Source organism: Sapajus apella, unplaced genomic scaffold (assembly GCF_009761245.1).
Source record: "Sapajus apella isolate SASKATOON/1434 unplaced genomic scaffold, GSC_monkey_1.0 scaffold111, whole genome shotgun sequence".
In the NCBI taxonomy this organism is placed as follows: domain Eukaryota; kingdom Metazoa; phylum Chordata; class Mammalia; order Primates; family Cebidae; genus Sapajus; species Sapajus apella.
The window spans coordinates 4,535,357-4,549,651 of record NW_022437051.1 but is presented as its reverse complement, the minus strand read 5'-3'; the positions used below and the strand labels follow the sequence as shown (position 1 = coordinate 4,549,651).

At 43.3% G+C, this 14,295-nt stretch overlaps 1 protein-coding gene and 1 long non-coding RNA gene across 5 annotated transcripts in view; one reads left to right on the top strand and one right to left on the bottom strand.

The window, feature by feature from the left end:
* The window catches only part of EPC1 (enhancer of polycomb homolog 1), a 103,801-nt gene that overhangs the window by 64,881 nt on the left and 24,625 nt on the right, over positions 1-14,295 (bottom strand). The window contains exon 1 of one of the 4 annotated variants that reach the window (XM_032259673.1): positions 3,779-4,234. The exons of 2 other annotated variants lie outside the window; for them this stretch is intronic. In XM_032259673.1, coding sequence (XP_032115564.1) covers positions 3,779-3,931 — 153 coding nt within the window. In that variant the 5' untranslated portion in view covers positions 3,932-4,234. Of the gene's footprint in view, positions 1-3,778; positions 4,235-14,295 lie in introns of those variants that run through there. One more of the 4 variants, XM_032259672.1, reaches the window with a different exon arrangement.
* LOC116537514 lies at positions 4,397-13,713 on the top strand. Its single transcript, XR_004263157.1, has 2 exons — positions 4,397-4,533; positions 13,057-13,713. It is a non-coding gene; the product is annotated as an uncharacterized LOC116537514 (long non-coding RNA).

Here is a 14,295-nt window from a genome sequence, read left to right as displayed (position 1 = left end):
TATTCATAATAGGACATAGGACCCCCCCCCACCAAGCACTTTGTTTAAACTTTTTTTTTTTTAACCCCAAAGGGATTCAATTATCTCACAGAGCTGACAGTCTATTATTTCCCTGTGATTTAAAAGTTACATCTGTACTTCATTAAATACATTGTTTCCTTCACGTTCCTTTTAAATTTTTTCTGAGACTGAGTTTTGCCCTTGTTGTACAGGCTGGAGTGCAGTGGGTTTATCTCCACTCACTGCAATGTCTGCCTCCCAAGTTCAAGCGATTCTTGTGCCTCAGCCTCCTGAGTAGCTGGGATTATAAGCACATGCCACCACGCCCGGCTAATTTTTGTATTTTTAGTAGAATTGGGTTTTCACCATGTTGGCCAGGCTGGTCTCGAACTCCTGACCTAAGTGATCCACCCTCCTCAGCCTCCCAAAGTGCTGGAATTACAGGCGTGAGCCATGGAGTCGGGCCAATGTCACTTTTAGACTTGGCAAATTTCGATGCATCACATTCTGCGAATTCACATTTAATCTCTAACATCTTTAACTTAGTCAAATCCTTCAATTTATTACAATCTGAAGTTACTTTTTTGATCCCACTACAATAATTAAAAAAAAAGATGGAAAGTTCAGTAATATTTTTCACCTCCAAATTATTTTTTTTTGGGGGGGGCTTCTACTTAAAAGTTGTTTCTTAAATATTAAAAAGTCTGACTCATTAGGCCAGTGTGTTCAGCTTATATTATTAAAACTGGTTAAACGGAAGTACATGAGTACTTATTTTCCCAGTGTTAAAAGACCTGGATTTCTGTCGTTTATCACAGAAACAATGTAATAATTACTAGGTGTATTTCACATGACAATTCTGCAAATTATTTTGATCATTAAGTGCTTTAATGAGGTGGTGTATAAAAAAACTATCCTCACCTTTCATGACCAACATAGGACTACATACATTTTTTCTAAAACAGTCAATTCAGGTTCTATGTTACAGTGACCTAAGAGGAAAACAAATAACTATTATAACAAATATCTATTGTGACCCGTAACTAATGTGTCAGTCAAAGGCAGAAGTTTACTTTATTAGAACTTCCTCTTTATTAGAAATACAAAATGCTTCAGCAAATCATCAAAAAGTTTTTGTTTTTCTAAGGTGAATCCAGAATTCAATTACCTTTATGTTTAGTATACCTTTTCAAATACTGCATAACACACTACTTTCAATATCGTGATTTACACAGCCTACCACTAAAAGCATGAACCACAGGACTGTAGAGCAGTTTACCGGGTACTTTTTACATTCTTCCATTAAGTTCGGTATCTATTCTTCAGGTCTATGCTTCTCTCATTCATAGTTTTGGTTGGATGTGAAGTGAAAAATTCTAAACAGATGATGGAAAAAGGCCATTTGAAGAAAAAAAAAAAAATCCCTGTGTTTCAAAATTAGGTACTCCACGTGTTAAAAACTATTAATAGCCACTGCAGTATAAAATGTCAAAATTGGCTGCGGGCGGTGGCTCACGCCCGTAATCCCAACACTTTGGGAGGCCGAAGTGGGCGGATTACCTGAGGTCAGGAGTTCAAAACCAGTCTGACCAACATGGCGAAACCCGAACTCTACCAAAAATACAAAAATTAGCCGGGAGTAGTGGCGGACACCTGTAATCCCAGCTACTGGGGAGACTGAGGCAGGAGAATCACTTGAACCCGGGAGGCGGAGTTTGCAGTGAGCTGAGATGGTGTCACTGCACTCCAGCCTGAACAGAGTGAGACTCCGTCTCATGGGAAAAAAAAAAAAGTCAAAATTATTTCAGCGAATAAAATCTATCTGTAAGATTTAACAAGCCTTGATACTCCACTGAGCAGCTCAGTGGAGTATCAAGGCTTGTTAAACTTTAAGTTGTAACTCTTGGGACTGTCCAAAGTATTCACAGAAGCAAGACTTAACTAAATGTCTTAAGTGTACTGTAGTGCTGTCTTGCTTTAATCAAGGTTTTCCCCTTCCTTGACTGCAAAACAAGAACTACAAATTAATTTCCAGGGCAGGGTAACACCAACACCCCAATACTTGAAAGTATTATCTGTAAAACTTATAAACAGAAATAAAAATAAAACCAAAAGACAAGATTCTGCAGTCACAAGCACTTTAATTTTTAAAAACAAATCACTTATTAAAAAATAAACAAATTGGCACCATGCTACTCTAAAGTTGATACAAGTAAAATAAATTAAGAGGTAGTGTCTCAGACAATGTGCTGAAAGTCAGTGCCTCACTAGACAATCTCAACTACTACATACACTTGGCTTATCCATAAAGTTAGATTTAAGACACTACTCTCAAAAGTAACATTCCACTGTCATAGCAGCTATTTTACTTTAAAAGGTTAAACAACCCAAAGAGTTTAAACAGTTTTATTTCCAAAAACATTACAGAGTATAATTTCTACATTAAAAATGCTTACAGTACCGAGAAGTATTACAGTACAATTTTCCACAACAAAATTGTAGCACACAAATCCACGCGACTCCTGGACTTCCTTGAACTGTCAATACACTGCACCCTGTTTAAATGGCTGTACCTGAAAACCAAGGTATGCAATTCCTTAGGATTAGAAGTCATCAAGTTATACTGTCAAGGATCTGGGGGAAATGAGAGGAAGATTCTATTATCCTGGTGTCCGAACCCAACTTCCACAACAAGGTAAAGCCACAGCGGTGGTAAAATGTCTATTAGTTGTCAACAGTCATTTACGTGCTGAAGCCCACCCAATTTAGACATCTCAGCGTTAAGACTTCTGTGAATCAAGTCACTTAGTTTTAGTTCGGTTTTGAATGAGAAAGGATTCTCCTTCGAAATTTAGAAATATTAACAGTTACTTAAACTGGGTCTTTTCTCCCCCTATGTTGAGATACTAGAAAGCAGGAGAACTTAAATTTATTTTACAAATAAAGTTACAGGTTTCTGAAGAGAGAGGCACTCCAAACAAATCTGCAAGATATTCGCAAGGATCACAGAAAAAGTCAGGGATAGCAGTTTGTTATCCTCCGACTAACTAGCTCTGGAGAGGGATGGATGCAAACGTCCCAGAAAGAGGACACTGAGAATAAGTCTTATCTTCTAGGAGAGTAAGTCGTCTGGGCAAACACGCAGCACCCTCGACATTTCCTTGCAGAGAGGGGGAGAAAAGCCTCATAGACCCGCAGGCAACATGACATCCCCGTCTGAGGCTCCACGTGGGGGCTGCACTGAGCCCAACAAGCTTCCCAGGCCACCGGGCAGTCAAATTCCCCGACTGTGCACGGAACCTGCGCTCCCGGCCCCGGGCAGCGGCGCGCGGGCCGCGGTGGCCCTAGAGCGCCACCCAGCGGCCCAGAGAGAGGCCTGCAGGCGGGTCCTCCGCGGCTCCCGGCTCGCCGCACCCCCACCGCCACCCAGCCCGTACCCCTCTCCGGATGCACAAGGCCCAGCCCAAGAACTAAGACACAAAATGGCTGCCGGCAGCTTCGTCACGTGACCCCTTTGTGCCTTTCGGGCCCCCGAACTCCGCGGGACCCGGGTACAAGTGGCCGGGGTCGGCGGGTGGCCTTAGAAGGGGCCCCGCTGGGCCGCGGCGGCCGGGGGTCGAGGCCGGGGGAGGCGGGGTAAAGGCCCGGCCGGCGACTGAGAGTCGGCGGCGAAGAGAAGATGGCGGCCATTTTGTGTGGGTTTGCTGCTCCGCCGCCGCCGCAGGCAGCACAGGGAGCGGGGCCTGACGGTGGGTCGGACAGGGGAGTTAACACGTACCGACTCCTCTTCCTTCTCCATTCCGGTGGGCATCTGCGGCACGGCCCTGTTTATCGAGGCGTATTCGTGCAGGTCGGGCAGATCCTCACAGCGGAAAACCGGCAGCGGCTTCGAGGCGTCTAGCGCCCGCGCCCGAAACGACAGTTTACTCATCTCAGGCGCAGCAGATACCTCTCCGCTCTGGGGAAACGGCCCCGGCCAGCGGGATCATGGAGAACCAGGGGTTCGGTCCCCACTCGCCAACCGCTGCCGGGGACTTGAGGGGCGGAGCGCAGAGCCCGCCGTCCGGGCACTAACACCAGCCGGGAGGGTGGGAGGCTGTGCCGCTCCGCTCCTCTCTCGCTCGCTCTCTTCAATACGCCATGGCCAACATGGCGGACATTAAAACTCCACTGTGCGCTCTTCAGCCAACCCCAGCCATTCCCCACACTGCATCGCGCAGCGGCGCGGGCACGCGGGCGGGGGGAGGGAGCGCGGGCTCGAGGCCGGCGCCGGCACGGAGCGCGCGTCCCGCCAACCCCCGGCGCCCGCAGGCTTCGCTCCCCGCGCCTCACTGCTCGGGGCCCCCGCCCTCCGCGGGCCCGGGGGCGGACTGGGCGCTCGGACGCAGGGCGCCGGCTCCTGGGTTGTGCTCTCCGGCCGCTCACGCGCTCCCTTTCTCACGCTCGCTCCCTCACGGCGCCGTTTTCTGACGGGCGAATAATTTGCGGGAAAACTCTCCCCACCGCACGCCGGCGTTTCGAAAGGCAGCCGGGGTGAGTAGTAGAGGGATCTCGGGCCCGGGGAACGGGGGGGCTCAGAGGGCTCGGACCTCGGTGGGGCCCCCGCCAGCGGCTGCCCCGGGGCCACGGCCGCCCCCGCGGGGCTTCGAAGGGGCGCTCCTGAGGCGCCGCGCGCCGCCGGCTACCGCGGGGGGTGGGGGAACGCACAGTCTGGTTCCCAAGGCGCCTTAGGTCTCGACGATAAAAATACAAACGGAATTGGGGCAGATGCTGCTTTGAGTAAACTTTTATCAGCAGTTATTTTTATGTCTTAATGCAACTTTGGATTGTAATATTTTATAGGCACCGCATCAAGTCATTGATCCATTTCCCACGCATTGGGCTTAATATAAATGACAGGCATCCTATTCTGCAAAGTAGTTCTTTTTTAATCCTGCATTTTTATCTACACATATTTACTTTTTTAATAGCAACAGAAGCAAAGGAAATTATTACCCACCACTGTAACATTTAAAAGTAAGATCTACTTCAGAATTTAAAGCTAGTTCTTTATGTGTAGCTCATGATTTTGTACTCAAATTGCGGCTTCATCATAGCCTTGGGTTCACACTTCTTGTCATTTGTTCTCTGGAAAACTTTGTAACATTGAATCATATGAAGACCTGTTGTACTCCCGCCAGACAAAAACTGAAGTAATTGATTTACATGCATGTGATTGGTGGTATCCGGCTTATATTACACATCAAAATGAGTTTCCAGGGATCTCTTTTCTTTTCTTTTTTTTTTTTTAATAGGTAAGATTCTTGGGGTGGGTTTAATAAATTTGCAGCCAAATTTCAATTCGAGTTTCAATTTGTATCTTTGTGCATAATTCTGTATCTTGTGCAACAAGATACAAAAAGATACAAAAATGTTTTTGAGTGTACTTTTCTCCCTGGGGACTACATAGTAAAAGTAATCACGCTCCTTAAATACTGGACTTGATATGAGCTGTCACTAGCTTAGGGCACACAGGCAAACTGCTAGCCTTCAGGCTGCTTTAGCTAACTCTGCCGGGTGGGGAGAAAACAGAGCGAACTGCAGTTCTCCAAAATGATCCTAAAACTCCGATATTGGCAGCTTATTTAAGTGAAGCAGAAGGACGTTCACCTGCATTTCCTATACAGAGACAGTGCATTTACTCATTCAATGATTATTGAGTTTGTGTATTGAGCCCTCAGCCTTCCAAGTCTGCTTGGCACCCACAGGGCTCCTGGAGGAGCTTACGCAGTAGGGAGGAGGACCCGCGAATGGCAACTGCCACAAGGCCACCGTGGGAAGAGGCAAGGGTGGTGCCCAACCCAGGGAGTGGCTCTAATAAAGTAGCAAGGGGAGACTTTTTGGAAGAGATGGTATCTGGGTAAAATTATGTAGGATAAGTGTGGGTTAACTTGGCCAAAAAAATAAAAATGGAGGGAAGAAAGGTATTTTAAGACAAGGGCAGCGACGTGTCCACAGACTCAGCCATTAGAGATGAGTCACTTTCTGGGAACCCCAACAATTGCCAACCTCACTGTGGAATGACACCTGGTTAGCCAGGTTTAACAGTTCCAACAATACTGGTTGCATATTATTCTAATAGTTCTCTCCAGCCTACAACATTAGATTTCCAAAAGTCCTAGTAGTAGAATTCATGATTGAAGAGCCTAAGATTTTAAGAACAAAATAGAGTCTTAAGAGTGAACCAAAGAAATGAATTATTTCTACCCTCATTAAAATAACAGTAAACAACAAAATAACGATTTCTACATCCTGCATAGTAATAATGAGTAGAGTACAAATAAATTTCTAGAGAGTCTAAAATCACCCTCCATGGTAAGTTCAGAGATAAGTTTACAGATTCAGCTTGCCTTTTGGCAGATAATATGCCTGCTAAGAGACACCTTTTTCTCATCACTCCTTTAGCTCCTCAATGCCATGGATTTCCAACTCTCAGGTACTTCTGGGTTCCCCAGACCCAAAGCTGGAGTCCCAAGTATCTTTTATAAAATTAAAAAAGAAAAAAATCCTTTTTTGAAATTTTTGTTTCTTAGAGTGTCTCACTCTGTCTCCCAGGCTTAAAAGTTCAGTGTTGTGATCATGGCTCACTGCAGCCTTGAACTCCTGGGCTCAAGCGATCCTCCTGCCTCAGCCATCAGTAGCTGGGACTAACAGTACATCCTACCTTGCCCCGGTAATTTCTAACTTTTTTTTCTAGAGACATGGTCTCCCTATGTTGCCTGAACTCCTGACCTCAAGCAGTCCTCCCACCTTGGCCTCCCAAAGTGCTGAGATTACAGATGTGACCCACTGTGTCCTGCCCTATGCCTCTTTTTTGTGCAGTTCACTTCTCTTCACCTTAAGGGATACAGCAAAAAAGGTTTAGGCTTAGTTTTCCTCAGATTCATTTCTCCATCCAAAAGATTCCTTGAAAAATAGTTAATCCTGTACTTTCACTTTAACAATTCTTTTCTGTTCTCAACTTAAAACTTCTTTTTCTAAGTATCCCCAACAAAAGTGATGTGAAATTCTTGATGTTGCAAAAAAACATATACTAGGGCAAAGCTGCATACACTAATGGCAGAGGGAAACTCTTGTTTGGGAAGGGATTTGGAGTATTTAAGATCATTTGAATTCATGTCACAAATATGTATTGGATAACCAGGCAACACACATTACTGTCATTGTAGGGGATACGAATAAAATACTGGCAAATGGATACCCAGTTACCCAAGTGGCAAGGCAGTATAGTGAAATACAGTAGCTACAGAAGTTCAGGAGAGAGAGCTGCCAGTTCCATCTGGGTTGATCAGACAGCATGGAGAAGCCAGCATGCCATCTGAGTCTGAAGGATGATTAAGGTTCTAACTGCTTACGGGAACGAAACGCTATTATAGAAGAAAGAATATTCATGGGGGAATGCAACTGTATGAACAAAAGGGTGAGAGGCGTCAACTGTCAGGTGTGATTGAGAATGAGGAGGTTTATTTGGCCAAAGTTCAGTAGGAGACTTCAACAACAATCCACTTAGGAGGTAAAACTGGTAAGAACTTGGGTGGTTGGAGTAGGAGTAGAAAGCAAAGAGACATGAGTTTTCATGGTAATAATCGTTACATATGATAGCATGAGAAATGTGTTTCTGTTCCAAATGCGGAATTTCTTTTTTTTTTTTTTTTTTTTTTTGAGACGGAGTTTCGCTCTTGTTACCCAGGCTGGAGTGCAATGGCGCGATCTCGGCTCACCGCAACCTCCGCCTCCTGGGTTCAAGCAATTCTCCTGCCTCAGCCTCCTGAGTAGCTGGGATTACAGGCACGCACCACCATGCCCAGCTAATTTTTTGTAGCTTTAGTAGAGACGGGGTTTCACCATGTTGACCAGGATGGTCTCGATCTCTTGACCTTGTGATCCACCCGCCTCGGCCTCCCAAAGTGCTGGGATTACAGGCTTGAGCCACCGCGCCCGGCCTGCGGAATTTCTACTTAACAAAACTTAGAAAGAGAGTGTGCCAAAGGCAACTGCTCTGACACTGCATTCTGCAGTAAATAATACATTTGAAATATAGTTCTAAATAGTTACTATGTTCAGTATGTATCCAAGTCTTATGATTTCTTCTTTGAAATTGTTTCTAGGATTTACTTTCATATTTCCATTTCCATTTCCATTGTCTTAAACATGGTCCCGGCTCTCATCACTTCACCCCTAGAAATAGCCTCCCATTCATCCTTTATTATTCAGTCCATCCTTTACTCATTCATTCCCTCAATAAACCTTTTTAAAGCTCCCACTTTACAGGAAACTGCTGGTACTCTTCTGTTGGTGGCCAGTGGTAACCACAAGTGGAAGCAGAGGCTGTGGGTCCCTGGGGCTTCCCAGTGCATGTCACCAAGTCATTGTGCCAACAACTGCTTCCATTCTGTGTCTTCCCTTCTCCAAGTCATATCTTTGTAACTGCTCTTTATTTTGCCCATTAGATAAACCCAAATTTTGGAGAGTTTGGTTGTCAAGGCCTATAATTTTGACCTGGTTTGTCCAACATCATTTGTCTATTAAGCTCCTCACTCTAGCTAGCAGTTTCATCACCATCTTCAGAAATCAGCATGTCTTTCCTGCCTCTGAGTTTTTATTCATTCTTTTTATTATTTATTTATTTATTCATTTTCCTTTGAGAGATGGAGTCTTGCTCTGTCACCCAGGCTGGAGTACAGTGGCATGATCTCAGCTGACTGCAACCTCTGCCTCCTGAGTTCAAGCAATTCTCCTACCTCAACTTCCCAAGTAGCTGGGATTACAAACATCTACCATCATGCCTGACTAATTTTTGTATTTTTTAATAGAGATGGAGTTTCACTATATGTTGGCCAGGCTGGTCCCAAACTCCTGACCTCAGGTTATCCACCCGCCTTGGCCTCCCAGCGTGCTGGGATTACAGGTTTGACCACTGTGCCCGGCCTTATTCTTTTCAGTCTGTCCTCCCTGTCCTGCCTCAGACTGACTGTCTACCGAAATCCTATCTGACAGGAATGTTTTGAATACTAAGTAAAACAAACCATGTAAAGCACTTAGAATCATCCCCAACCCACAGTCAACATTCTATAGATGTAAGATATTGTTATTATCTTTCAAAACCCAACTCAAATATTACCTCCCCCATGAAACATTCACTATGTAAGGTAGATGCAAAATAAGCCTACCCCAATCTTCCTCATCTCTGAACGCCTATTATGCATTCAGTCAACAGGAAGAATACCGTTTATGGAACACTTACTATGTGCCAGGTGATACAGAAATACTTTAAATGCATTATCTCAATTTTCATGACAGCCCTGTGGGATATGCCCTGTTGGGTTTAGAGAGGTTGTGTGACTGGCTTATGGCCACAAAGCTGATGAGAGGCAGTGCTGAGATTAGAATCCCCAGTGTCTGATTCCAGAGTGCAGTCCCAGATTGAAGTGAAGTGAGGAGAGAACTAGAATTGAAGACAGAGACGGGCCAGGCGCAGTGGCTCATTCCTGTAATCCCAGCACTTTGGGAGGCTGAGGAGGGTGGATCACAAGGTCAAGAGATCGAGACCATCCTGGCCAACATAGTGAAACCCTGTCTTTTCTAAAAATACAATAATTAGCTGGGTATGGTAGTGCGCACCTGTAGTTGCAGCTACTCAGAAGGCTGAGGCAGGAGAATTGCTTGAACCTGAGAGGTGGAGTTTGCAGTAAGCCCAGATGGCACCACTGCACTCCAGCCTGGCGAGAGAGCGAGACTCCATCCCCCAAAAAAGACAGAGATGTTTAAGAGGGTTGGTAATGAAGGTCAAAGAGAGAAAGAAAGGTGTAGCTATTTGAAGTCAAGGGTTTCATTGTTTTGGAAAGTAGGAGAGATGTGTGCATGTTTGTATACTAATAGCAAAGAATCATTTACGGTTAATTTTAGGACCATCTTTCTCTGAGGCAGGCAGGAGGGAATGACAACCAGAATGGACAGTGATGCAAAGAGTTAAACTCTCTTTAATGGGACAACAAGATATATTAAAAATCATAATACTGTTTTTTGTAGCAGGAGTTTGGATTCCTCATTTCTTCAAACATTCAACAAATATTTATTGAATGTTTAAGAGCTAAGGCAAAGCAGTTTGTGATGGAGAAACAATAATAAATAAGATATGGTCTCTATAACCTAACAGGACACATAGTAAAGTGAGGTATTTGTATTTAATTGGGAAATGTGAAATTAATGTCTTTAAGCTGTGTAAATGCACAATGATGTTATTTAAAAAGTGATGTAGTGCAATAATTTAAAGCATTCTGCAAAAGTATGAATACTGAATACATTTTCACTGGAGGTAATCATTTCTCTTAACTTCCTGCATTTTACTTTCATAATAAGATACATGAAGAAATGACTGTAAACAATTCTTCCACTATAACATTTAGGTAAACAAAAACTGGAAACCCTTTATCGTATATATATATATTTTTTATCTAGGAAGTGTTGGAAAGAAAATATTACAGTTGCATTGCAATATATTTAATAAGGTGTCACAGAAACAATATCTGAACTACTGATTTCCTTACTGAGTAATTTGTGCATGGAATTCTGTACATAATCTTTAAGAACTACGTTTCACATAAAATCATTAAGAATGTATTTAGAAACTATCTGTAACTTAAAAGAATAAAAGGCAAATTATCAATCTTAGCAAACAGTAGCAGGATGGACTCAAAGTTATTTCAGTTTAACTTTATCTTCAATATGAAGTTTAACCAAAAAAAAGAAAAAAGAAATGAAAAATGCCTGACTCAAGCAAATGAGACTATCTGAGAATGTAGTTGCAGCGGTATTGGGATTTAAGAAAAGATGCCACACTGTTACATTAGATTTAGATTTTCTTTTTTTTTTGAGATGGGGTCTTGCTCTGTCGCCCAAGCTTGAGTCCAGTGGCGCAATCTCAGCTCACTGCAACCTCTGTCTCCCAGGTTCAAGCGATTCTCCTGCCTCAGCCTCCCAAGTAGCTGGGACTACATGCCCCCCTACCATGCCCAGCTAATTTTTATATTTTTAGTAGAGACGATGTTTCACCATATTGGTCAGGTTGGTCTTGACTCCTGACCTCAGGTGATCTGCCCACCTTGGCCTTCCAAAGTGCTGGGTAGCCAGACGTGAGCCACCGCGCCCGGCCACATTTTAGATTTTCTGTGTAATCTAAATGGAATGTCTTTACACATTTATTGTGTAAATCCTAAGGTTTAGGTTTTTTATAACCTTCTTAACCTGTAATGTCTTTACATATTTATTGTGTAAATCTTAAGGTTTAGATTTTCTGTAACCTTAGGATTTACACAATAAATGTGTAAATGTATTGGGATTTACACATTTATTGTAAATGTGTAATGTGCAAATGGCCACACAGCACAGAGATGGGTGGTGGGTGAGCCAGCAAAGCTTCATCTGTATTTACAGCCACTCTCCAATGCCCACATTACCACCTGAGCTTCACCCAGTGTTAGATTCTTACAGGAGCGCAAACTCTATTCTGAAATGCACATTCGAGGGATCTAGGGTGCAGTGCTCCTTATGAGAATCTAATGCCTGATCATCTGTCACTGCCTCCCATCACTGTCCCCACATAGGACCATCTAGTTGCAGGAAAACAAGCTCGGGGCTCCCACTGATTCTACATTATGGTGAGTTGTAGAATTCTTTCATTAAATATTACAATGTCATAATAATAGAAATAAAGTGCACAATAAATGTAATGTGCTTGAATCATCCTCATACCAACCCCTTCCCCTGGATCATAGAAAAGTTGTCTCCCATGAAACCAGTTCCTGGTGCTAAAAAAGGTTGGGGGCCACTGCTATAAATCATCTGATCTCTTCCTCACTGTGCCGGCAAGCAGCTGAGACCTCTATAACAGCATTCTAAGGAGGATACTACTAGTTGCAGTTGGAGAAGTAGTGGGAGGCATGAACAGGAAACTGTTGAATTTGAAAAATAATAATTTAGTACTTAATCGAGGAACCATTCAGTAGTCTTTTCCATGCCTCATCCCAACAATTAATTTCTCAGAATAGAAGTCCATCTTAAAAAAATGTACAAATTAAACCATATACATTTAAAAAATATTTGGTGGTATCTCTCAACATAATTGGATTATGTTAATGTCAACCCATTATACCCATTGACTGGCACATACTGAAAGATTTACTATGTGTAGCCCAGGCATTAGTGCAAGGTTGTAAGGGATAGAAAGGCAAAAAAACCAAGAAATAACGTGCTACCTTTAGTGCCTTACACTCTGGGTGTTTTTTTTTTTTTTTTTTTGAGACAGAGTTGCCCAGCCTGGAGTGCAGTGGCATGATATTCTTCAACCCAGGAGACCGCAACCTCTGCCTCCTGGGTTTAAGCCATTCTCCTGCCTCAGCCTCCCAAGCAGCTGGGACTACAGGTGTGTGCCACCATGCCCAGCTAATTTTTGTATTATTAGTAGAGATGGAGTTTTGCCATGTTGACCAGGTTGGTCTTGAACTCCAGACCTCAGGTGATCTGCCCACCTTGGCCTCCCAGAGTGCTAGTATTATAGGCATAAGCCACTGCACCCAGCCTTACACTCTTGTAGATAGAACTGACTACTTAAGCATTAGTTTTACTAAGTAACGCATATATGAATCAGCATGGTATAGATGGTACATGACGGGTGAAGAAACGAAATTTAGAGGAATGAGAAAAATTGTTAATGAAGTAGAAATGTATGTTGGAAGGCGTAAGTACAATTTATTAATGGGTGATAGATAAAGACTGACAGGGAAGAAGAACTTCGAGGGAGAAAATATCATGAATTGCTTTTGCTTTTATAACCTGAGGAAGGAAATTCTATTTTCTTACTGAAACTTGGGGTACAGAATTATCACCTAACAAATTATGACTAGTGAAATAAAATGTTTCAACTTTCACCATATTTATGCTTCTCCGTGATACCTTGAGTAACATTGTGCCAATTGCTTAGGTAAGCACTCTGAATCTCGTTCCCCTTCCCTTTCCTAGCAAGGAAGGAAAAGTGACTGGAAGCCCTTGGAGCAGGATTCTTGGTGTGAAGACCGATTCAGGGAGTGACAGAAGGGCATAGAGAATGGCGTCCTGGGGAATACCAACATCTAGAAGATACCCAGGAAAAGAACAGAGGGAAAGGCTGGGAGATGCCTGGAGACAAGCCAGATGAGGTCGGCATTTCAAGGAGGCAATCGAGGAAAACCAAAAAGAAGGAGGAGATCACAGCAAACCCAATTTCTTTAGGACACTGTGGGAGGAAAATAGACTCTGTGAGCTGAGCTGTGAATTGGAAGAGTTATAGGCCTAGTGTTACCTGCGCACATTGATTAAACATTTACCAAAGCCCCCAAAAAGGTGATTTCCCAGTACCCTCCTATAATCATTGTTCAAGTACTTGATCATAAGGATGAGACCACTTCGAAGCCAAAAATCAGTTAAGCTTCAGGACATAGCCAGGGACACAGAGTAGCTATCATGAGCAGCACCTCCCACGTTAGAAGAGAGTATGTGACCTATCTTCCAGAGTTAAAGCTGTAGAAGCCTGGAAACCAAAGACCTATCTGACTTGTCTATGTGAGTTACTGACACAGGTAAAAGCCACATCCAGATCTTAAGATTTCATTTGAATCTGGTTTCCCAAACACAAAACACATAAGCCAAAAAATAATACAGTGGCACTGCAGCAGGATGTATGTTGGAACGAGATAATATTTTTGGTTTTAATTGATTTATTTATAATAAGGTTAACATTTTGTGTTTCTGTTTCTTCTGGTCTTTTCTGGTTTTGTTTGTTAGTTTTGTCGTTCTTTTGATACAGGATCTCACTCTACGGCCCAGGCTGCAGTGCAGCTGTGCTATCACAGCTCACTGCGGCCTCAAACTCCTGGACTCAACTGATCCTCTTGCCTCTCAGCCCTCAGTAGCTGGGACTATAGGTGCATGCCACCATGACTGGATAATTTTTAAATTTTTTTTTCTAGAGACAGGGTCTTGCTATGTTGGCTGGGCTGATCTTGAACTCATGGCCTCAAGTGGTTCTCCTGCCTCTCAGCCTTCTAAAGTGCTGGAATTAATAGGTGTGAGTCACCATGACTGCCCCCATTTGTTAGTTTTTGTTTTTGCTTTTCATTGGCTTGTTTTACACTATTGAGATAATACTGTTTATTCTGTTGTGTGGCCTTTACCCCTCTCTCTCTCTCTCTCTCTCTCTCTCTCTCTCTCTCTCTCTCTCTC